The sequence below is a fragment of the Dermacentor variabilis genome, chromosome 2 (genome assembly GCF_050947875.1).
Source record: "Dermacentor variabilis isolate Ectoservices chromosome 2, ASM5094787v1, whole genome shotgun sequence".
Classification (NCBI taxonomy): domain Eukaryota; kingdom Metazoa; phylum Arthropoda; class Arachnida; order Ixodida; family Ixodidae; genus Dermacentor; species Dermacentor variabilis.
In genome coordinates, this window is record NC_134569.1 from 62,311,194 (window position 1) to 62,337,049 (window position 25,856).

The window sequence follows — 25,856 nt, forward strand, 5'->3', positions numbered from 1 at the left end:
CGATGTATTCGGAAATGTGCCCTATTTGCCCCAAACGCAAAAACCGGTCGATGGTGGCACTTCGCCTTTGGTGTGGCTGCTTCGGCCACCTGTATCCCCCGTTTTTTATCCCCATCACTCATCCGATGCTTCGTGAGCTTTTTGCTGTTGCTCAATGTTGCCCTGCGGGCTATTCCTAGAATGGCGTCATTTTCCTTGCCCTATAGAGACAATCTCCATTGCTTTCCGTCCAATGTAGTTCTTTGTTTTCTCATGATGTAGACAAACCATCTCAGTCTTATCTCTCGAGCATTTCCAGTGACGTCCGCGCCTCCGCGAACATGCACGCTCGAATGTTGCAGTCGTTCTGAGCACTACCTCTCCTTGTCATTGCGCGAATTCATTTTGGCACGCTCACTTCGGCCAATTACATCGCCTCAACGCTTTGAGTTCCTTAGAGTAAGTTCGATTTCGCAAATCATTGCTATCCTTATCATAATTTTGCCAACGTGCCTTCTTGAATGGTCCGGAATCTGCTTGAAAGTTGCAACACATAACTTTTGTGACCTGCTCCCATGTTCTCCATGCTACCTGTACTCCGCTGCTCAACCATGTTTCTCTCTCTCTCTCTCTCTCTCTCTCTCTCTCTCTATATATATATATATATATATATATATATATATATATATATATATATATATATATATATATATATATATATATATATATATATATATATATATATTTACAGTCATATCATAAGAAGTCAACGAACAAGGACACTAAGGACAGCATAGGGGAAGTTACTTGTTCTCTTTAATTTAATTAAAGAAATTATAAATTTATCGAAATGAAAACGAATGAAAAAGTAACTGGCCGCAGGTGCGGAACGAACCCACGTCTTCGCATTATGCTTCTGATGCTCTTACCAATTGAGCTACCACGGCGGCGCCGTTTTCCCATCCACTTTTTGGGGCATATACACTTTCGAGAGTTATACATTGTAACAAAATTACCTAAATTGAGCCAAATTGACGTGCTCCCCTTCCATACGACTACAGCTCTTTGTGTATGTTTAGAGCGCGCCTCTTAGGCGCCCGTTCCTGCGTTGAGCGTCGGCGTCCTCGGCTTCGTATCTCGACTTAACCGAGCGAACGAGCAAAGCGAAGGATGAAAGAGTGAACGCGGAGCCCAGCGGGGCATGAAAAACGGCGAGAGACAAGAGAGCGCGAGGGGGGAAAGCGGAGGAGGAGGGTGCAGCAGAAGCATGAGGAGGACAGCGGAGGAGGAGGATATTGTGGCGAAAGGGTGGGGAGAAAAGCGGAGTGCCGCTCGAGACGGGCTCCACCGCGGCGGCCAGGCATGCGGCGAGCGCGTCTACCGATACCTTACATGGAAACGAAGCGCTGACGTGGGCTTTGGAACCACGGCACATGCGCCACTTCGCCTGCGCCGCCGCCGCTAGAAAATGCGCTCAGCGCGAGCCACGCTTTCCCATGTTCACGCTTTCTTACTGAACAATGAGCGACGCAACCGGTGTGGAAGTGTTTCGTCTGCCGCTGCGCTGCCAAACGAGTTGCCCGAGCAACGGCTAAGCGCCGCCTCCGAGAGGACCCTGTCGTTCAGAATCAAGTTCTTTGCCACAACATATCGCGAATTCAAAACACCTAAACAGTTACGCTCCAAATTCGCATTAAAGCCGGTGACCTTCTTTCTTTTTATGATTGATGTTACCAAGACAAACGATGTCCTTGTTTGTACGATAGTCTACCTCCAATCAATTATGTCTTATGAGATATTGCCAGGGTAGCCATTTTATCCGAGTGACCGTGTCTGTAACCGGTGTGTTAACAGCTTTGGGCTAAAACGTCATGCTTAATTGCCAATTCGCTAACCTACTCGTTCAATTCCCGGCATTCAGTCAGATATAAGAGAGGGCTGGTTGCTGCTCTATCTCGTCACGCAGCGCGGAACCAGACAAAGCAGGCAAAAGAGGAAGGAAGACGAGCGCTGATTTCACTTTCAGAAGGGGGTAGAATGCAAAACACCCTTGTACTGAAATTGCACAACAAGTTGACGCAATATATAGTTGGTCAAAATTTATTATTGCCACTAAGACACCAATTACCCGATCATTTATTCATTGGTATGTCCAGCTACTAATGTTGAGCAGTTTTTGTGGTACAGTTAGTTGCACATCAAGTAAACTTTCAAAAGGAGACAGTTAGGCTAAGCAGTAAGGTTAACTAAGCCTAACTATCAAGATTTACTAAATTTTAGTGGCAAGCATCCTTTTACGCAGCATGAAATATCTTAAATTTTTGTTAGATGCTTGATAAACCAAGTTAGGTCGGTCAGTCTAGCGGCACTCTCCAGCATTCGACGAATTTACGCGGCCACCAACGCTTGGCTTTGGTATAGCCGAGCTTATTTATATTATACCTAGAGCAACTACGCCAAAAGATCAGTGGAAAAGTTCGTCCTCTGAGATTTATCTGAAAATTGTATCGCGTATAGATTTAATCTAGCATACGTATATATACTTCAGTTTAAGCAACAAATTTGAGTTAATCGCGGACATTGTGATGTACAATATCGCAAATCTTGCACGGGCTATAAAATCATTACATCACAGACACCAGAACAGGTTGTCCTTTGCACCTCGGCCAACACACACGGCGTGACCTTTAATGACGACGGTCTTACATTTCAGGTACACTTCATACTTTTGTTGCTTAAAGAGCGCTGTTGAAGCCCTTGACTAGAAGACATTTTAGAATAATTGAACATCAAAGATGACTGCAAACGTACGCGGCATCACTTACGAAAACGCGACAACAACAACAACAAGAAAAGGATCCGGCATTCTGTGCACTCGATGCCTGCATGCTCGTGCGCAGGTGAACGTACCAGCCTTCCGGCCTCGTTGTTGTGCAGGTTGATGACGAACCGCAGGTCCCTTCCCCTCTCGGCGGCGTCGACGAAGGCTCGCGCGAACTTGTAGCCGAAGTGGACGTTGTCCGAGCAGCCGCCCCACTGCCAGTCGAGACCCGAGGGGGGACCCCGCTGCCGGTAGTCGCAGGTGCAGGTGTCGATGGCGCCTTCGCTGCACGCCCGCGACACGGCGTGCGCCACGCCCGCGCTGGTCACCGCGTACACGAACGCCGTCTCACGGCAGCCTGCGCGAAGACCAGAACAGAGAGCTTGGGTCTCTCTCTATGTGACAGTCGCAAACGCTTCGCAGCTGCAAACATCGAGTGCCGTAGTAATCATCATCCTCGTACCATCGTGGCTACAATAGCTGTACTACTGCGTTATGTGTTTCGTTTCGTGTCATTGGTTTGGCTTGGCTTCACTGACCATCGGTGCCTGCTTTCTCCCGCCCACAACAGGCACAAGGCCGCTGCTGTCTCTCGGTGCCCTGCTTGTAGAGATCTTATTTTGCCCGCGCGACACAAGGGCCTGAAATGGTGCTTTCGATAACGTACGGACTATTGTAGTAGTTATGTCATCGCAGACAATGAATAAATAAAATACCAGGATATTCTGGTGCTGCACGTCGTTGGAGAGACAGTTTTCAGGACGCCGTGCTCCAAGTTGTACCGGCTCAATCGCCTTCCTTTGTGTACTTTTTTTTATATACACTTGTGGCAACACGACAACTTGGCGATGATCATTACCGAGGTGTTATTATAAGAGTATACGGCACCGTGACAGTGGCACCACGAATGCAGCTCGAAAGACCCTACATCAGCAATCACTGCATACGAATGGGTCAAAGGCACTAATGCCGCTTGGTCTATTCATGCTTAGGATCCAATACCGAGGTTACATGAAGCTCTTGTTCCTTTATTTTTTCCCCGGCTTTGGATAAGTTCAGATGTTCTGTCAGGGGCAGAAAAAGTAGACATCATGTGGGCCGCCTCGGATACAACATTCATAACTGACGCACCACCGCAACGTCACCGACATTAGCCGTCGTGAACTGCGGAGTAAAACCAACGCGTCTGGCGTAAATGCATAAGTAGTCACCTGGAGCGCCACGGCTATAAGTCGCACACCCGCCGAGCAGACCACGATTCACATCCTGCTCGCCGACGAAAAACGAGAAAAAAGAAAAAGCTAAACAACGAGGAGCAAAGTGAGCGCTCAGGAACGCGGAGTAAACGTGTGTAAACGTGTGTACACGTATAGCACGTGCACGCGTACAGACTCACGCAACTGTCCTCGGAAAGCATAGAAATGAGCTCAGACAAAAGAGGAATCGAGAGGGGGAGAAGTGCGCGCTAACGGGCAGAAGCCGATGGTCGCCCGCCATCGCCGCCTCGACCAGGCTTTCGGCACGAACGGGATCTCGCAAAAACGAAAAAAAAAAGAAAAAAAAAGAAGGGAGAGGGTCCGTGTCTGGCAAGCGAGCAAGACCCACGGTGTGCGCGCAGGAAACGGCGAGTTTGCGCTGTGGGCGGGGTGCCCCCCGTGCACGCACTGGCGCGTGTGTGCTTTTGGGGCGGACCCTGCGAGCGCGGTGTGCTTCGCGACTGGTGGGCTGTCCGTACTTCCACCCCCACTTTCCACCCTCCCCCCGCACTTCACCTAAACACCGTCGGGAGGCACAAACACCGTGCGTAGTACGCCCGCTCTGACGCCGGCTCGAGAACGGAACAAGCGCGCTTCAGCACAGGCCTGCCTATGTACGAGCTGTCCCGCGACACGCCGCAGCCATCCGGTCGAGGCTCCGCCGCTGTAAAGCCTGGGGGCAATAAAACGTCCGTGTTGTCACTCGGGGCACCTCTGTACGCGCAGACAGTGGGCAAGCTCTTCACTCACCCCACGCAGGGTCCACGCATATGGGAGAGGTGCATATATACGGCGATCTGTGCAACGCGTTATGCCAGTTCTGCAGTCGCACGCTAACGGAAAGGAAAAGGCTGCTGCCGTATTTCCCGTGGAAATATGGAAGAGGCACACAAGGAGTGATGCAATGTACCTGATTTCTGGCTGCTTCCTGTAGAACGTACCTCCTTTTTTTATTTCTAGTTGGTGCGTATCAATTTACCCAAAGGCACCATCTTGCTACTTTCGAAAATGTGTGTGTCTTTTTTTTTTAAATATTGACACATAGAATGAAGCCCCCACCCCCTTTCCCCTTTCTAATGGAATGCCAGCGCACCATTAAAGAGCAAATAAATGAAATAAATCTCAACAAGTGATAAATACTGTAGCAGGCAAAATAACTGCGCTCGTACTAATAGCGGTCCTAGATTTTCTTTTTCATATCTGCTTCCCTGTGCAATTCTCGTAGCAGTGAATCATCAATACAGAGCGACTCTTCTGATTCGGAAATCACAGGGCACACCCCGTGTATGTTCTCAAGTACAAACATGTGCACGCCACACAGTCCATCGCACGTATACAGTAGTGAAACGTTGCGTACCATACAGATTCCCTCGATTAATAAGTCGCCAATTTTCCGCTCTGTCAGACTTTCACTGGGTTGCCGATAGGGGGAGACCGCTTTGTCGTTTGGTGCCACCGCAGACTTTGCTTGCGCACAGGGAGGTGTGCAAGCGAACAAAGGTACATTTATCCACGCTTAAGACGAGTGCTAAAAATTGGAGGGCGCTTACGCTTCACCTTTAAGAGTGGAACGCGATATCATTCAAAGATCCCCGACTGCTTCTCACGCTTCCAGGCAACTGCTGCTACGTAACCGTACAACGTTTGCCGGGAAATGCTGGCGGCGAGCGGTATATGCACGAAGGCGAGCTTTCAACGCGGCCTCTCGTGTGGGCCTTTCCCGGAGGTAGTGCACTACCGCGCCAAGAAATTACCTCATTTTCCGGTTTCTGTTATTGCTTCGTGCTTCTAATATTTCGGTACGAGAAGATTTAACATAGAAGGCATGCGCTGTCGGTGTTTTGTTTCCTGATATTCGTTTGTGGGCGGTCAGTCACAAAATTCCGAGGAATAACGTTGTCAAGAACGTAAGACAAGGTATGAGTAACCTTAGTCCCAGATTGGTGTGGCAATATAACCCGCATAACCGCATGCCATATTGCAAGGCATGACCTATAGATATGCCTAAATATATACGGAAATCTTTGCTCACACGGACGCCGACACCGGATTTTCCGGGTCACAGCGCCCTTAACGCTGTCGCTTTGACGGTGTAGTGGTACACTTGCAGAGACCGAAAAGAACGCAGACAGTTACGGCCGCTCAGAGCTATGCCACTCAGTCATGAAATGGTTCGAAGGCCTTCATTTATGTGCGCAAACAGCTGCCCCGAACCGCATCGCAGTCGTCACTTCAGCATGCGTTATTATCTTGCTCATTTCGTAATTCAGGAGAATGCACCATAAATAAAATTGCCTTCACGGTGATGTATTACCGTGTGTATATGTACAAGAACCTCGCATCTTTCCACTTTGCAAAAAAGGACGCTTCGTACCCTCGAGCATCCATATTAAGTGTATTGTCTCGAAGCAATACTATCGACAGTGCGCACGCACACACGCAAATGGGGAGGGAAAGCTACGAGGTAAGAAACGCGTGAATTTTGTTACAGTGGTGACTTAACAAAGGATCATAACGAGCAAAATGCCTCGTGCCTCAATTTCCTTCCTAAAAAAGAAAAACAAAGCTCAGCGCTGGTATACATCAGTGTTACGTCCCGGATTTCAGTGTGTTTTCTTGTATTTCGGCCGCGTTTGCCGTGTTACGGTTCCCAAAAACTTGCCATGCTCAACCTCTGAATCCTTTAGAATACAATGTATGCGGCCCATTTTTTGTGGATAAACAATACCTGCGTAGGCCTTAAAAGATGCCTCCAAAATCAATGACGACACATCGGAGTGATGCGTAAACATCAAGGTGGCGTCGTCACCGGCTTTTCATTAGTGCGTGTCTTGTGGCGCACCAAACCTGTTGTCACGGCAACAGTGGCTTTCTTTTTTTGGTATTGTAGAAGGTCAATTGGCTGATACGGCCCAAATAATTTTTCTCTTTAGTGCCCCTTTAATAGAGAGAAGAAAAAAAAAACTAAGCTGGTACATACAGAAATAGTGCAACTGCTATCGCGTTGCTGCGCCACCAAGAGGAAACGCCTATACACCCTATACCACCTTTGCAAGGCACAATTTGTGAAAATGTGTCCTTCGGAAATTCATGAACAGTTTAAGTGTTCAGCCTGCTTTCGTCGTAGATAGGTCTTATGGAAGAGAAAAGGAAGATAAAAAAAGCACGCCAATGTTAAGGGTGTGTCAAGTGAGTTTTCGACATCATTTCTCTCCTTAATAGTGCCTTTTTTATGATGTATATTCTCACCATGATTACTACTAGATTTTCAAGGTGTGCTCTGACATCTAGCTTCCCGCCACCGTACAAGTAGCAAACCTGGCTACGCCCCCTGTATTTAAAAAACGGCACCGGCTGCAGGGCCTTCTTTTCGCCTCGTGCTCTAAGCGTCAGCAGTAGAAGAGGATGAGAAGAAGGATGAGAAGATGAAGAAAAAGAAGTAGAAACTAAACTTTGCGAGAGTAGTTCGCACGGTGTTTACCAAAATTACACTGCTCATTCAGCGTGTGATCAAGCTGACCGCGAGCAGCGTACTGACTCTATGTACTACTGCATCGCTGATATTCCGAAACTCTGCAGATTGATGATAACTTTCGTCCTCTTCGTGTAGAGCTTCGTTCGCACTGCTGGATATGCAACAGGAGACCCATTATACGCACCTAAACTACCTTTAACCGCACATCTTACGCTTCTGGTACAGCATGCGCGGGAGAGCCATAAATGCTTAAGTGCCAGTACACCGCGCCTACGAGCGCGGAAATTTATGGGACTCCAGCTCTTTCACGCAGCAGTTTCGTAACAGAAGGCCATCATCATCATCGTAATCATCATCGCCACCGTAATTATCTTCTTCATCACCGCGTCGTCCGCGCCGACTCGTTAGAGCGTCTCACGCGCGGTTTAAGGTCCGAGGAGAGGTGAGATACCACGACAAGAGCTGAGCGAACGTGCGCAGCGTATATCGCCACGTGCTGTTAGTCCACAGTCCCGCCACGTGGTGGTGTCGCCGTCCCGGAAACGCCTCTACACGAGCGCCCTCTGGCGGCTAGTTCGTGCGTAACATTAACGAGGCCCGGCCAGCGGCAGTGCCACCACGCTTGCTCGCGTGAGGATGAAGAGGCGCGAGAGCAAAAGAAGAGAGCTGGTCCAAACAGACTCCCCCCCCCCCCCTCCCTCCATCTCCAGTACACCCGCGCCCACTTCTCAGCACACAAGTCTGACCGCTTAATTACACAGCGCATCGGTGCCTGCGATGCGTGCGAGGAACGCGCGCGCCGGGAGCGCCGTATATTATCCGCCTCGTGCGCGAGAAGTGAGCCCGCCCCGAAGTGGCGCCCTCTCCGAGGTGTCGTCCCCGAACACCACTCCGTCCACCTGGGGGGCCGCTCGGCAATTAAGCTGTAGCGGCGGCGATCGGCCGCTCTTTAAACCGGATGGATGGATGGATGTTATGAGCGTCCCCTTTGGAACGGGGCGGTGGCTTGCGCCACCAAGCTCTTGCTACTATGCTGCCTAATATCCTACCTAGATTCACCAATGAAAAAAAAACCACTATGAACTACCACGTCCAAATTTTCTGATACCCTATTGCGAACTGTGCTTTTGTACGTCTCCGTCTTTTGTCGTTTCCCTACTTTTCTTCCACCAATCCTCCAATCGCCTCTTACTGATGTCTATTGCGGACCTGTTTGCTTTACCATTGCTCCCGCTGAACCCAAGGGCTTCAAGGAGGCCAGTGGTGCCTAAATCGACCGCTGGATAGATGTCTTTACATTCTAATAAAATATGCTCCGTCGTTTCCCTAGCTTTACCGCAGCAAGCACATGCTTCTTCTTCCTTCTTATATCTCGCTTTATAGGTGCGTGTTCTAAGGCATCCCGATCTCGCTTCGAAAAGTAATGAGCTTCCCTTTGAGTTATCATAAATGGTTTCTTTCCTAATTTCGTTTTTTCCCCTTAAGTAGTTACTCATGGCAGGTTTCTTTTCCATTGCCGCCACCCATGAGATTAATTCAGCCTCTCTGACTTTCCGCTTGACCTTCTTTGTTGCTGTGTTGCCCACCCCACAGGCCGCATACTTGCTGGTAAGCTTCCTAGTTCTTTTCCTCCACTGTGAATCAATGTTTTGCCTGTACAGATACCTGAACACTCTCCCAGCCCATTTACTTTCCTCCATATTCCTCAGCCGTTCTTCATACTCAATTTTACTGCGAGCTTCCCTCACTTCAAAACTAGTCCAGCCCATATCCCCTTGCACAGCTTCATTTGTAGTCTTCCCGTGAGCGCCCAATGCGAGGCGACCCACTGACCTTTGGTTCCCGTCGAGGCCTGATTGTACCCCTGATTTAAAGCAAACAACCGCATTTCCAAAAGTAAGTCCTGGAACCATTACCCCTTTCCACATACCTCGGAGGACCTCGTACCTATTGTATCCCCATAGCGCTCTGTGCTTCATTATGGCTGCATTTCTCTTCCCCTTGACTGTTATGGTTTTTTCCTGTGTTTCCATATATCCGTTGCCTTCGTTTATCCATATACCAAGGTATTTATATTCTGTTACCCGAGGTATTTCTTGGCCCTGTATCTCCACTGTCTGTTCACTGTTTTCATTGAATACAATAACACCTGATTTTCTAACACTAAATTTCAAACCTAAATTGTTGCCTTCCTGTCCACAGATATTAGCCAGACGTTGCAAATCACTTTGCTTGTTTGCGAGCAACACAATGTCGTCCGCATAAAATAAACCTGGGAGTTGCTGCTCTATTACTGTACCTGCCTGTTTGTATGAGAGATTAAACCCGATATTACTTCCTTCTAGCGCCCTCTCCATCCTCACCATGTACATCATAAACAGCAGCGGGGATAAAGGGCACCCCTGCCTCAGTCCCTTGTTGATATGAACTTTCTCCGCGCTCCTCATCCCCTCCCATTCAACGCAAACAGTATTTTCTAGGTAAATCTCTCTCAAAAGCTGTATAAAATCGTTACCTAAGCCTTCCCCTTCCAGAATATCCCACAAAATGCTGCGGTCTACGTTGTCGTATGCTCCTGTAATGTCCAAAAAGGCCACATACAACGGTCTGCTTTCTGCTTTTGATATTTCAATACACTGAGTAAGAACAAACAAGTTATCATCCAAACGCCTACCTATTCTAAAGCCATTCTGAAGCTCTCCCAAAATGCCATTATTTTCTGCCCATGCTTGAAGCTTTAATTTGATTGCCTGCATTGCTAGCCTGTATATTACCGATGTAATGGTCAACGGTCTATACGAGTGAATTCTGTCTTTCTCCCCCTTACCTTTATAAATTAAATTCATTCTACTTTGTCGCCAACTGTCTGGTATTCGTCTATCTTTTAAAGTTTTTTCAACTGCTTTCACGAGAGCTTCCTTACTTTTTGGTCCCAGTTCATTTATCAGCCTAACGGGAACCTCGTCTAGCCCTGTGGCTGTGCGCTTAGGAATTTTCTCTTCCGCTTTCTTCCAGTTTAAATTTGTAAGCACTAGCTCCTTTCCCCCTTGGGTCTCTTTCATGCTCTTTTTTTCTTCAAATACAACCTTGTCCTTGCCTTGGAAAGATTCGGCTGTTACTTTTTGGATGTAATTTATTGCTGCTTCTCCTTCCAGTCTGTTTTCATCTTCGTCTAGGATATGTTGTTGTATTGTTGTTGCCTTCCTGCCTAATAATTTTATGTGATTCCAAAATATTCTAGGTGCGGCCTTCTTTTTCTCACGTATTTCTGACAACCAACGTTCACTTTCACCTTTTAATTTTGCTTGCACCAGTATTTGAACCATAGACTTTTTCTCCCGGTATATTTCCCATTTACTGGTTACTTCATCCTGTGGCAACTGCGCCTTCTTTGCCTGCCTGTGCTCTCGAGATGCTTTCTGTCGTTCGGCGATGGCTTCTCGTATCTCCTTGTTCCACCAGCTTTTCGGTTTCTTTTTTCCTTTCCAACGAACATGTTGTTTCTCTTTCCGTGTTTCTGTCGTTATTACACTTAGAAGCTCACCATATTCCCACCTCTTACTTGGCGACTTGCCAATTTCTTCCTCCACTCTAGTGACTATATTTGCTATTTGTTCAGCGTTCAAATTTGGACTGGCCATTTTGCTTTCGTTGCTCTCTTTCCCAACTACATATCCCATTTTCAAGATGATGCGTTTATGGTCACTCCCTATGCTGCTAAACCCTTCCTCATCGATGACCATTTCTCTCAACTTATCATGAATTCCTTCTGTCATCAGACAGTAATCAATGGTCGATTGCCGGTTTCCCACTTCCCACGTGATCTGTCCTTCACACTTAGGCCCTGTATTCCCGATCACGAGGTTATGTTGCTCGCAAAGGTCTAGCATTGACTTCCCGTTATTGTCGGTATAGCCATCTAAATCCTGTATGTGGGCATTCATGTCACCTAATAGGACTATTTCAGCACCATTCCCGAAACCCCTAATATCAGCGCTTATGCATTCCACTAACTCTTTATTCTTCTCTGTGCAATTTATTCCGGTCCACAAATACGCAACTCCAAGCCAAGTTTCTTTCCCACTCATTGTACCTGATAACCAAAGATGCTCTTGACATTGTGAATTTACTCTTTTCCATTTGGCTCCCTGATGGATGAGCATTCCGACTCCCCCTCCCTTTCTTTCCGACTTAGTTCTGTTGCACCCTTCCCATACATAATTCTCAATAACTGGCGGCTCTTCTGAGTCTCTAAGGTGCGTTTCTGTAACCGCATACACCCCTATTTGTTCTCTATGTAACTGCTCCTCAATCTCTGCCCACTTTTCCTTTCTTCTGCCGCCCTGCATGTTTATGTAGCCTATTGCATGGCGAGCTCTTGTTCTTGCTTTCCTCCTTTTCCTGTTATCGACGGCGATGCTCTTCTGATGTTCCCCTAGGGGACCTTCTTTATTACTACCTACTCTGACCTCCTGAGCGCCCGCGGGCCCCCTAAAAAAGCAACAGCGCGACCCCCAAGTCGCCAGCCCACTTCTCGTGCTAGCCTGTAATTGAAGTGGATCCCATCTCGTTTAAAACCACCACAACTTCTCACTTCCCTGTTTACTTCGACAACCTCGAAGCCTTTCTCTCGGCTCATTTTCCATATTGCCTCATTGGCAGCCATTACGGCTCTTTGTACGTGACTGTCACGCACAGGCACCTCCGGCACCGTGCAAACCACGATCTGCACCTGAGGGGATAGCTCGCGCAAGTCGTCCACCCCCTTCGCCAAGCGCTGGGCTAGTCCTGGCCCTTTCCTGTTCAGGACGTCATTTAGCCCACCTGCTACTACGACAAGGTTGCGCACGTGGGCATTTTCCGTGAGCTTTTCTTTTGCTCGCTCCATGACAGAACCCAGTGTCTGCCCTGGAAATGTCCCTACCGCCACTCTTTTGTCGCCTTTCACCCTCTCCACAATTGCTTTTGAGCACCCAGCCATGTTTGAGTCGCCAGCGATAATCACCCTTTCACTCTCTCCTACCTCTCCCTGCTTCCCGGCTTCCTGTGGCTGCAGCGTCGCCTCACTCGGGGCGTGTTGCGCTGCTTCGCTATAGCTACGCCGATTCACCGGCGGCGAGCTGGCGACCGCTTGCTTTGGCTCCCTGCCTCCCACTTCGCCCTCGCTTTGGTGTCCTGACCCGACATTATCCGCTGCCCGAGTCTCAAGAGCGTCGAGCCGCCTTTGCAGTTCGGCGCTCCTTTCTTTCGCCTCCCCAAGCTCGGCCACAGTCCTCACCAACTGCGCGGCCTGCACCGCTTCCACCTTGACCAACTCGGTGACTTTCTCCTGCAAAGCTACCCGCTTCTCCCGCTCCTCCCTCAGGTCTGCTTTCAGCTCTTCGAACTTGGCTGTCCAATTTCCTTCCAGTTTTTGGACTGCTTCCCTGACCCCTTCGCACAGCCTGCACGTAAAGCTAGATTCCTCCGCGTCTGCTAAGCTCTGGAAACTGGTCTCGTCGAGGGAGCACCAGCGCAGGCACTCGTCGCACTGCACTTGCTCCGCGTCCCCCGCGGCCTTCCCTTTCTTCGGTTTCATCGCTAGGCCTACGTCCTTAGGCTCAGCGAGCACGTCCGCCAAATCACTCACGCAAACCCGACCTCGACCGCTATCCCAAACAAAAACAAAGAATTATCACTCCCTACTTCATGTAAGAATCCGAAGAGCTAGCTGAAAGAAATACCCCCTAGGCCTAACGGGGGAGCCGCCAGACCTAGACAAAGCCTGTACGTTTCCTACTCCTACCAAAAATTCAAAATTTGCGCCCCTACTCCATGCAAAATAAAACACTTCAAAACACTAGCTAATAAAGATAAAAGAGTACTTAGCTACGAACGAAGTCGTTGAAGCCTCGTCCACAGGAGCGTCCGCGTCTTGCTTCCGCGTCCGGAAACCGGAACACTATGAAAACACTATGCGTCACAGCGCCCTCTGTGTTCGCAAGCGAGTGTTCAGACCGGTCCACGTCCGAGCAGCGCCACCTGGGAGAAGAGCGCTGTCTCCGAGCGCTTTTAGGCCTAAACTCGCGCAGCCGCCGCAACGCCGCGCTATCTGCGTCCGGGCAGCGGGAAGAGTCGTCACGATCTGCTGCCTTCTCCCTTCTTCATTCATATCGTCTGTGCAACAGGGGAAACGGGAGGGCATGCAGTGTATAAAAGGTGCGTGCATATGGTACAATGCGGAAAGCGCAGTTAAAATGTAGGAAAAGCGTGGTCACGTGCCGCCTGTAGTGAGGATGCTTGACAGATCTCTCTTCTCCAAGACATAGATTCGAGGTTGTGCACAGAAAACGGGAGGCAGTGCAATCTCAGCTTGGAGAGAGAGGTGGTACGTGATGTATGTCACGTACTATAAAGGCAAAGGTCCAACTACAGGCTAAGCGAGAAGATACTGGAAGGGAAGACAAGGGAAATTGAAACACACACGTACACACGCACACGCACGCACGCACGCAATGCCTGTCTACTTATTCATCCAGAAGAATGTGTTTGATTCTGTATTGCCTTGCATTCGTAAGGTGATGAATGTGTTAGGTTTGTACGAAGCCGAGGCGTGAGAAATTCTTAATCTTTAGTTCCAGAGTTGATGTTCTCAGTGATATTTCTATATTGGATAAACTCGTTCTGTTTCCACTTCATGGGCACCGCCATCTTGGGCTGTTCTGCACACAGTTTCTCAGTGTTGTAGCCAGTGACGCCAAATTAACATGGCCATGAAACACTGAACGCATCGGTACAACCATTTTCGTGCATACAAATCGACCATATATAGCACCGCGAATAAGTCGTTACTTTTAAAAAACGACAGCTTTTACAGACCGAGATGACGGCACTCCAACTTTTCCGGAATATAGTGTAATATATAGCGTACGGGAAGTCATTGCGTGCTGCAGGACCACAGCAACGTACGGGGCAAGGAAGGCAAGTTAATGTAACCTTGGCGCCAGGTCACGTGCTCACATAGGAAAGCTTGTGGATAAAAACGTGAACAAATACAGCGAATAGTGAGCATACTAATAGATATACGTACACTGAAGGGCGTGTTGCCTCTTGTGACACTGTTGCACATTCAATGCGACGTGTTGTTTCCTTTGATGAACACTGCTGAGTTTTGCATATAATCATGTGATTGCTCCTACCATTGTCGAACTTTATGTTCTGGGAGCACGAGCTCACTATGACGAGTACGATACAGCTGTGTGGTTTTAGTCGTGCGTCCAAGTTCCTCCATCAAGGTGTATTCGAGAACAGAGAAACAAGCTTATTTTTAATGCCTGCTTGCTCTGTTTGAAGTCATTGCTTATAAGAATATAATGGGGTTTCGCAGCATCGACATAGCTTCTGCACTGCCCCACTAGGCCATAAAAATTACTGTCGACTCCTGCAAAACGACTGAGACACTAAGGCCGGTGTACCAAATGTTGTGTAGCGTGATCATTCATTTAATGATCACACTACGAAGGTATCGGGGTGTAGTTATCGCCAACAGTGATCGGTCCGCAATACAGGTTTAGACATTGAGCAAAATAGCGACAAGACCACCGCAAGAAAAACGCGAAATACAGCTGGAAAATGCTCCGCCGAAGTGCGACGCGTCATTCTCTCATTCCTATGAGGCTACATTGAAGGAAACAATGCATCCGGAAACAACAAGCCAGCTCTATTGACGGCAGCTGACATCCCACGGCGCTTCAGACAGTGAATAGGTCCTCTTTTTTTTACTGCGCGGGGGCAGCTGTCTCCCTAAACAGTACTGGAAGTCGACTTGCAGGCTACTCTACGCCTCTTCCTTTTTTTCGGCAGTAACATAAAGGGCTTCGCAATCAACGCGCACTGACAAGCAGCCTATAGAACGCTGGGGAAAACTGCGTACGCGCTGCAGACCAACGATGAACGCCGTGGCGAAAAGCCCGCAGCCCTCCTGTACGGAAGCGTATAGAGAGAGGTGTATATTGACAGGAAGGGTTCCTCATTCCTGACGTACCGACGTTCCATACCGCACCGGTCATAGACCATCGCTCATCTGCATGCAGAGTTCATGGAACCCTGCGGACCGACTGTGCGAGAGCTGCGCCGAGTGCTGCGTGGTTGCGCAGAACCGGAGCGGGATTCGAACCCTCCGAGTTAACCCAAGCACTTCTGGTGAAATAGTTAACCTGGAGGTTCACAGAAGAAGACCGGAGATCGCAAAAAAAAGAAAGAAAAAACACGCACGTGAAATAAATAAAGGCCTTTGCACCTTGGCCTCAGGACACCAGTCTGCACAGAGCACACGGAAAGCCCCACGTCTTGTTCTTGTTTTCTCTCTGTCTCTTCCTCACAACTCGGAAGAAAGAAAGAAAGAAAGGACGGGAAAGGCCACAGAAGAGCGAAAAAGCGAAAATGCCGTGCCCGTCTCGTGGACTCTCTCCCAACCTTGGCGCGGCGCAGCCAACAACGGACACAGTCGCGGTCCACCCGTCTGCAGTGCACCGCGTTAGCGCTCGGCAGGGAAGAGGCCTCTCGAGCCGAGCGCGCTGACGGCCGCATGGCAACCCCCCCTCGGAGCGGACCAGGTGCCTTTTTAATGGCCCTAATAATGACAACTCCCCCCTAGCTTTACGATCAGCCGCAAACTCCTCCGTTCTTTAGTATTCTTCTCTTCTCGCCACCGCTTCTCGAAGAAGCTCCTATCCTCGCTTCTTGGTGTTGTATCCGGCCTGCGGAACATTCGCGTGCGCCCGAGCTCCCTTGAGCTCTGCGGAGCAGCGCCACCCGCTGACCGGGAACTGCGTGGGCGCTGCGTGTGTTGGTTCCGCGGAGCAACGGAGTCGTTCCGTTCGCAGGGGAGCGCGCGTGTGCGTACGAAGTCCCTTTGCGTGGTCAGCGCGTGGCCGGTTGTGGTTGTTTGGACGCGGAACTGCTGCTTATTCACCTGCGGCAGCCGACGAGTGGGCGCTGGCCTCGGGACCCCCGGACGGGACATAAACCAAACTTTTACTCGCCGCATCTTCTAGTATTTTTTTTTCTTTATTCGTTAGTTTACGCTCCCTGGATGCTTCTTCATTGCCCTTGTTAATGCAAGAAGGTCAACTGCTGGTAGTAAAACAAGACGACTTGGTAAATTTGATTATAATTGCCTTAGAACGCGTCAAATGTGGACGTATGCGATTTAATTTCAAGTGCTCAACTAGCCTATTGAACGTACTTAATTACATCATTGGTCAATTCCGCAGGGAATTATCGAATGACTTCTTGCGTTGCATGGCATCTATGGTTCAACACCTGCAATTTTCTCGGCGAGGTAACTAATCGAAGAACAAAAAAAATTTTGATAGCCCGATGCGCTAGTAGTACTGCGTAATTAACCGTATATGCTTTGTGCACATAACATCTTTACCGTTGTCTAATCGACATTGACCTTCGATCAATTTTGATGTGAGTAGCATTGCCCGATTGTTCTTGTAGGAATTTCCCCAGCGTAGGGTAGCAAACCGGATCTTCCCCTCTGGTTAACCTCCCTGTATTTCCTCTCTCTCTCTCTCTCTCTCTCTCTCTCTCTCTCTCTCTCCTCCGGCAATTATGTCCTTACATCTAAAAACTCTCGCTTCCGTCTAGCTACGTTCTTTAACAGATTTAAGCACGTTCTACAATGTGTGTCCAAACAAGCCTACATGAGGCAAACAGTTTACAAGGTCTTCTTTCTGCTTGCTCATGCTATCCAGCGAAGAAAAGCATTATGTCAAACACTGTGAGGAGTTATTACAACACTGCCACCGATATTGCAACCCGTTCATGTGTTAGCCAGTGGATTTTGCATGACGTTGACGAGAGGTCCAATTCTGCTAAACCACTGATTACTTCTCGTGTAATTTCTCTATCACTCTCTCATGTCTCTTTCGCGCACGCATATTAATTTTTTTATCACTCTTATGTTGAAGAATGGGGCCTGCCGCCTTCAAACGGTGCCCCTTTTCGACGACCCTAAACTGTCTTTTCCCACCCCTTGTTGATTGCTTGCACAACACTACAGAAGTGTCTGTGAATGAAGCTCACTGCAAAGAGAAGACGAACCTGTGCTCATTACGTGCATTATTTACGCCACACTAAAGTACACGTTCGAATGGTGATGATACATTGGAGAAATTCAGATAAAGAAGCACGGCTTTCAGTGCTGCGATACGGAAAAAAATATGCAGATCTTACGTACTGTGGGAATCGATGTTATACGACGCATTTTGCAGGTAGGTGACCATCTAGCAACATTCGAGGTTACGCAAAATGTTACCAGACGGACCGACGTGTTTTCCAGGTAAGCTATTTTCTCCCTTTTCTTTTTCACGGGAGGGGGAGGGGGGGGGCGTGGTAACACGAGCGTACGCGTGACGACGACAGTGAGGACTGCGATGCCATGATTTCTACTCTGACCGTTTGACGCGAGCTTATGACATGTCGACTGTCAGGTTCCACACAGGTACAGTCAACGGGGACGTAAGCAAGATTAACATGGATTGTGACGTAATCTACGACAAAGCGTTATAAATTCATCTCTGTCACGCGGGTTACATTAAAACGACGATCCCATTTGTGCTACAACGAAGAAACATTACACCCTGTGCGACCTGGGTAGAACGTGAAGGCGGTACAATGTCGCGCAGCTTCTACGTAGCGTTAGCTGCTACAAGGAAAGGAATTGGGAATGAAGGGCGATCCCTAAGGCGATGAACTCAAACACAGCGTGTGAATGCGCGAGCTGTCATGAGGAAAGAATGCGAGAAACGGACACTTGACGCAGGCAGCAAACGTCTCAAATAACTATACTCCGTTCCATACATAGCACTCAATGCCACGCAAGAAGTTAGGTCAAGAGAAGTTATCACTCCGCGCGTTCTGTCTTTGCCTCGCTGCGCACCAACAGCGTTCGCTCGCGCGAGGAAGAACGCGAGGCTCCTTGCGACGGGCTGCAAATTAAAAAAAAAAAAAAAAAAAAACGAAAAGAACAACAAAAGTAAAAATTATGTAATACAACGCATTACCAGCAGTGCGTTTGTTTCTCAGGATTAAAGCTTGTTTCATTTAATACTGAGCCTATATAAACAACAGTTGCGCAAAATTGCGGTCTAAAAAGATCGAACTATATCCAAGTGCGAACGAAGCCACTGCAAGAAGTCTCCCTAGCCTCCACAGCGTTCACTGCTATGTATGGAACGGAGTATAGTTGGCTTTGGCGCGAGAGAAGTATGTGCACGCGATCATGGCCTAGTGGCCAGACCATCGGGCTGCTGTGCTGGAAGACCAAGGTTCAAACCCACCATCGGTGGCGCATTTATTCTCATTGAAGAGACCAGAAACGCGGCGAGACAGGAAGTTACCTGCCTATTTGCCGCAAATTGCCAGGAATTAGGAAAAGAATGCTTCGCATTGATAGTGAAGGAAGTGGGCGCGCTGCGTGGGATTAATCCTTGTCAATCCTTGCGTGTGATTAATCCTTGCCCTTTCAATCCTTGCGTGAGTAATAGGTTCTACAGTTCTGTCAGAGGTAAATCGTTCTAAACTGCAAGTGTGCTTGTATATTTTGACATCTCGTTCGCTTCATACACGTTCGTTCAATATAGGGCTCACACTTTCATTTAGGCAGTTGGACATAAGAGTATACATCACCAGCAGCTCTCTCTCTCTCTCTCTCTCTCTCTCTCTTTCCCTACCGTCTCGCTTCACCAATGCTCAGCAGCAGGTCAGAACTTTGGTTCAGGCCGACCTTTCAGCTTCTCTATCACTATATATATATATATATATATATATATATATATATATATATATATATATATATATATATATATATATCTTATTGCGTCAAACTGATTAAGTGACCCCGAAAGAAAGCACCAATGCGATGGCTCCTACACTCGTCCGATTGTGCAAACGCGTTCTGTGCAGACGACCGTGCGAGGCCCAGCTAAGCGCGTTGGTCCGCTGTGCGGCGCTGCCCCCGCGTCGCCGCAGTTTCGCCACCATCCTTCGTCGCCGCGGGTGGAAGACGCTTTAGGCTGCGATTTGACCTCTCGTGGTTGCGACGACTGAGCGCATGCATATTTCAACGCGCAACGCTGCGGCGGAAGAGCAGCGGTGGCGGAGGGACGCGGGGGAGGGGGGGGGCGCAGTGAAAAGCTGTTCGTTAATGGCGGCGGTTTCACGATGCCCCGGTGCGACCAGCCCCGCGCTCACGATATGCAGGGGTAGTAGTCAACGCTCAAAACGACGGGGAGGTTAGAAAGGGGGGAGGGGGGGATTTAATGTCGGGCGGAGACCAGGCGTGCAGGACCATTTCTCCGCGCACTCTTTCTTTCTTTTTTTTTCCGCGCGCTCCCCCTTCCTCTACTCTCCTCCTCCTTCTCCCAACCTTTCGGCCGTTCAGCGATGCTTTAGTAACCTCCCATCTGGGCACATACTGCATGCAGTCGTCCGTTGTGGCCCGACACAAAGGTTGCCCCCCTCCCCGTCCCCTCTGTGTGGCGCGCTATGACCGTCGGCGAGCCGCCGCTCGGCATGTGCGCCGAGTGGACGGATAGGCGTTTGGGAGCGAAGTCCCACTTGATGACGGCTGGAGCGGAGCCGACGTTTGACCTCTGACCCCTTTTGCCGCCTCTTTCCATCTTTCACTTAAAGATTTCGCACTGTCTTCCTTCGACTTTTATTGTGCCGGACATTTCAGTTTTCTTTTGCTCAGTGGGCTACTTCACCAGCGCTGTAGAAAAAGGGGGGGGGGGGGGGGAGACAAAAAAGAAAGCAGTAATTGCTGGGGCGAATTTTTTACACCCGAGTCACGGAACAAAGTGTCATGATCCCAGGAACGCTTCACGACGATCCGACCGCAGTCGTCCCCACTCCCTCCTAATCCTATTCTGAGTGGTTCAATATGATTTCTCCTTATTATTTATGCTCTGAAAATGATGACATGAACTACAGTGTTTCGTCAACACCTAACACTGTGATAAAAGCGTTGCATTCATATCGTGCTGTTTGTTTTGGCACGTAAGACCCTATGATTTAATTATTCCTTTTAATATCGTGCTGCTTTAACCTTTGACGTTGCTTTTGATACGATCTAGTTTCAATATTTTTTTTTTATTTTGTTCACATTTGGATTGACCCAACCTATCAGTGTCGGTTAACTGAAAAAACGCTCCGCAAGCCTTTCTATTTAAAAAAAAACATAGAAGCTACGCTGAGATTATTACTCTCCACACACCCCGTTTTTCTCCATTTCTCCCCTCTTTCTTTTTTTTTATTTCTTACTTGAAATCTGCCGTTCAACTGCGCAGCTTACTGATAATAAAGATTGAATGTTATCGCGATAAATAACAATTACCCATTCAAGACCAAGCTTTTATAAAGCTGCCGTGCTGAATAAATGAATAAACAGTATGAGAAATTGGCGACCGCGTGTGCGTTTATATGCACCTTTAAAAGAAATTTCGGGTTTTTACGCGCCAAAACCACGATACGATTATGCACATATGGGCCTTTATACGTTATCCTCTTTGTTCCACGCCGTTTGCGCATTGTTGCGTTTCGCCTGCGACACGTGGTTTTGCCGGCGCGACTGCGGCGGGGCGGCAGACATTTTGGCCCGATCGTCGTCGCCGCAACACTCATCGGCAGGTGTTTCCAGGCGCGACTGCGGCGATGCGACCGCAAAAGATCATCCTCTCATTCCAGTCATTGTGCCCGAAACAGGCGATGTCAAAGCAGGGACCATCCTCTCATTCCAGTCATTGTGCCCGAAACAGGCGATGCCAAAGCAGGGACCATCCTCTCATTCCAGTCATTGTGCCCGAAACAGGCGATGCCAAAGCAGGGACCATCCTCTCATTACAGTCATTGTGCCCGACCGGCAGCGCTACAACAGGGTGCTACGAGATCGTGCTCGACAGGGTGCTACGAGATCGTGCTCGTCATGGTGCTACGGCATCGCTACGACAGTGTGCGTCACCATTAGCCCATTGTACATTCACGTGCTCGTCTTTTGAGGGGTTCCTTCTTGCCCTCAACTGCGAGAGTATAAAAACAGCTGCCCCCGGACGCAAAAAGAAGGGCTCCGATTTCTTCTGTGGAGTGAAGTGCTCTCCCGTCTCTCTACTTCGGTCAACCTGACCGCCAACTCTTTGCGATGTTAAAATAAACCAGTTGTTTTGTTGTTACCAGTCGACTCATGCTTTGCTGGGACCTTCGGATGCTTCCAGTTGTACCCCAGGCCGCCAGGCCAACGCTACCCTTGGGGCTTGCGACCCAGGTACAACCACGGGCGTCAGCGCCGAGTTCCCAACAGATCGTACCAGCAGTCAGATCCAAACATCTGGTGGCAGCGGTGGGATCGCCTCCGACTTCAAACAACTGTCTGCCAGCGGTAAGATCGCGACAACGGAGGCCAGCAGCGAAGAGATGCAGTTGACGGTATGCTGAGCAGCTCAACGACGATCCGGGAGCAGTGCAACGAGCCCTGTGTGACGACTGGTTGCCTGCAGCGGAACGACTGCGCGGAATTCCTGCCTGCGAGGTTTGGTGAGTGCGGGACTTTCTTCTTCTGAGCTTTGCCAGGCTTTTGTTAGTGTCAGAAACAGAGCTGGTAATTGTGGTTGTCGTTGCTGCCGGGTTAGTTTGCGGCAAGACAATAGTAAGCAGTAGAGAAAGCAGCATTCAGAGCAGCCATGGATTTGAAGTCGTTGCGCAAACCGAAATTGTTGGAGCTTGCAAGAGAGTTGGGTCTGGATGTCTCAGACAAACTAAGAAAACCAGAACTGATAAAGGCTATTCTTGAGTTAGAGGCTGAGGATGACGAGCTGTCGGAATGCCTTGAGACCATTGAAGAGAGAGAGACTGCAAAAAGACAGGAGCGCGAACTTAAAGAGCAAAAAGAAAAAGAAGAGCGCGAACGTAAAGAACAGAAAGAGCGAGAGCAACAAGAGAAAAAAGAAGAGCGTGACCGTCAACACGCTTTGGAAATGAAGCGTCTCGAGATAGAGATGGAACGCGCTCGTAATGGAAGTCAGGCACACGGTGCAGGAGAACGAGTATTGTTCAAAATGACTGACCTGATGCGGCCGTTTAAGCTTGGAGAGGACATTGGTTTGTTCCTGGTTAACTTTGAGCGAACGTGCGAGAAGCAGGGGTTCTCTCGGGAAACGTGGCCACAGCGCTTGCTCACTTTGTTACCCGGCGAGGCGGCCGACGTAGTCGCTCGCTTGGATAGAGAGGAAGCAGAGGATTTCGACAAAGTAAAATCGAGTCTGCTAAAAAAGTACCGGCTGTCTGCGGAGGCGTTCCGTCGGAAGTTTCGGGAAAATGAGAAAGGCAGAAGTGAGTCATATACAGAGTTTGCGTATAGGCTTATGTCGAACATGCAGGAGTGGCTCAAAGAAGAGAAAGCGTTTGGTGACCACGATAAAGTTCTGCAGTGTTTCGGGCTAGAACAGTTTTATAGTCGGTTACCGGAGAACGTGCGATACTGGGTCTTGGATAGGCCAGACGTTTGTACGGTGGCTAAAGCCGCTGAGCTAGCCGAGGAGTTTGTGACGCGTCGAGCTCGCGGAGCTAAGGACGGTCAAAAGGGTGAATTTGGCTCCCAGTTTGAGAGGCCAAGGTTCACGCCCATGAGATTTAAGGGGGACACGCGTAGTGAGGATGCGAGTGAAAGCAGTCCGACCAAACGTAAAGAGACGGCGGCAGCCAAACGCAGAAAGCGGTTCGAGATGAGGCGAGCGCGCTTGTGTTATACGTGCCAGAAGCCGGGTCACTTTTCGGCGCAGTGTCCGGAAACAACACCAAAAGTTGTGTTTTTTTCAATAGGCAGCACTGACGAGAACATGAAGCTTCTCGAGCCTTACATGCGAGACCTCCTCGTGAACGGGAAAGAGTGCCGAGTGCTTCGCGATTCCGCAGCTACGATGGATGTAGTTCACCCGTCTTACGTAGAACCCCATATGTTCACGGGCGAGTGCGCATGGATCAAGCAAGCCGTGGAAGCTCATAGCGTGTGTCTGCCGGTAGCAAAAGTGCTTATTGAAGGACCTTTCGGAGCGCTTGAAACGGAGGCGGCAGTGTCATCTATGCTGCCACCCCAGTACCCGTACCTATTTTCAAACAGGTCCGATCACCTCCTGCGCGAGAAGGGGCTTTTGTTTGGTGAAGCTAGTGTTCAGGCCTTAACCAGATCGAAGGTTCGGGAGCTCGCTGCAAAGGCGGTAGTTGCGGGGCCGACGTTATCAAACAACGAAAAAGGGTCAGAGGCGCAGCAAGCTGATATTCAGAGCACGCCCGAACTGAATAAAATTGAGTCTGTAGCGTTGAAGGCGCCAGATACTGGAGAGGAAAATCCCGATTCGGGAAAGTTAGAAGAGCTATCTACTGATTTGCTCATCGCGCCTACGTCAGACGGACTTGATAGGTTGCTAAAAGTCAGCCGGTCGGCTTTGATAGCCGAGCAAAAAAAGGATGGCAGCCTGGAAAACGTGCGCTGCAATGTCAAAGAAGGTATCGCCAGGAAAACTGCGCGTTTTGTGGAAAGAGGTGGAGTCCTGTACCGGAAGTATCTAGACCGAAGAGGAGTGGAGTTCGATCAGCTGATCGTGCCTCAATGCTATCGTCAGGATCTGTTGCGCTTGTCGCATGGGGGTTCGTGGTCCGGACACCTAGGAGTTAAGAAAACTAAGGACCGTCTCTTGCAAGAGTACTATTGGCCAGGGTGTTTTCGGGACGCAGACCATTTCGTGAGGACATGTGACACTTGTCAGCGGGTGGGCAAACCAGGGGACAAATCGAGGGCGCCGTTGAAATTGGTACCTATCATTACGGAGCCTTTTAGACGGCTCGTTATTGATACTGTGGGACCTCTGCCGGTAACAGCCACGGGGTACAGACACATTTTGACTGTGATCTGCCCAGCGACAAAGTTCCCTGAAGCAGTGCCGCTTAAAGAACTCAGCTCAGTTGAGATAGTTAATGCACTACTGTCCATATTTGCGCGAGTTGGTTTTCCTGCGGAAATCCAATCAGATCAGGGCACAGTGTTTACTAGCGCTTTGACGACAACTTTTCTCGAAAGGTGTGGGGTAAAGCTGTTACACAGCTCAGTGTACCACCCACAGTCGAATTCCGTTGAGAAGCTCCACTCCGTCATGAAGCGCGTGTTGAGAGCGTTGTGTTTTGAACATCGAACTGACTGGGAGCTGTGTCTGCCTGGGGTGATGTTTGCTTTAAGGACCGCGCCGCATGCGGCTACGGGGTTTTCGCCAGCTGAACTGGTGTACGGTCGCTCGCTTCGATCTCCGCTTCGCATGCTTCGAGAATCGTGGGAAGGTAGGGGCGACGACCCAGTCGTGGTGGAGTACGTGCTTAAGCTCCTCGAACGCTTAAGAAGGGCACAGGAGTTGTCAGGTGAAGCAATGACAAAGGCCCAGCAGAGGGCCAAGGTTTATTATGATCGGACAGCCAGGGCCCGTCGTTTTGAGGTTGGCGATGAGGTCATGATATTGCGCACATCGCTAAACAACAAACTAGACGTGCAGTGGGAGGGCCCAGCGCGAATTGTTCAGAAACTGTCGGACGTTAACTACGTGGTAAGTCTGCCAGGAAAGCGGAAAGCACAGCAAGTTTACCACTGTAATCTGCTCAAACCTTATAGACAAAGGGAAGCAGTGGTGTGCATGATGGTAAACGTTCCTGAAGAGCTTCCGGTCGAGCTTCCGGGACTAGGCTCAGTGACGAACAGGGAAGACACCGGTCAAGTCATTAGTGACCTTATCAGTAAAGCACCGCTGTCGCCTGAGCAGAAAACCGAACTACACCAGCTATTACAAGAGTTTCAAGGTCTGTTCTCTGAGAGGCCTGGTAGGACTTCGGTACTTACTCATGATATAGAACTTACCTCCCCAGAGCCAGTACGATCCAAGGCGTATCGGGTGTCACCCCGCCAGAGCGATATTATGGAGGCTGAGGTAAAGAAAATGCTACAGCTCGGTGTTATTGAGGCAGGTGAGAGTGATTATACCTCCCCTTTGATTTTAGTTGAGGTACCGGGCAAGGAACCTCGTCCTTGCGTCGACTACCGCAGGCTTAATTCCATCACTAAGGATCAAATTTATCCGATCCCTAACATCGAGGAGCGCCTTGAGAAAGTTAGTAGCGCTCAGTTTATTTCCACCCTAGATCTTGTCAGGGGTTATTGGCAGGTTCCACTTACAGAAGAGGCTAGTAGGTATGCGGCGTTCATTTCACCAATGGGAACATTCCGTCCTAAAGTGTTGAGTTT

General features: G+C 49.2%; 1 protein-coding gene across 2 annotated transcripts in view; it reads right to left on the bottom strand.

The window, feature by feature from the left end:
• Positions 1-25,856, bottom strand: part of wg (Wnt family member 1 wingless) — a 67,506-nt gene that overhangs the window by 6,037 nt on the left and 35,613 nt on the right. For both annotated transcript variants that reach the window (XM_075680775.1, XM_075680774.1), the window contains exon 3: positions 2,890-3,158. In XM_075680775.1, the coding sequence (XP_075536890.1) occupies positions 2,890-3,158 (269 nt within the window). The remainder of the gene's footprint in view (positions 1-2,889; positions 3,159-25,856) is intronic.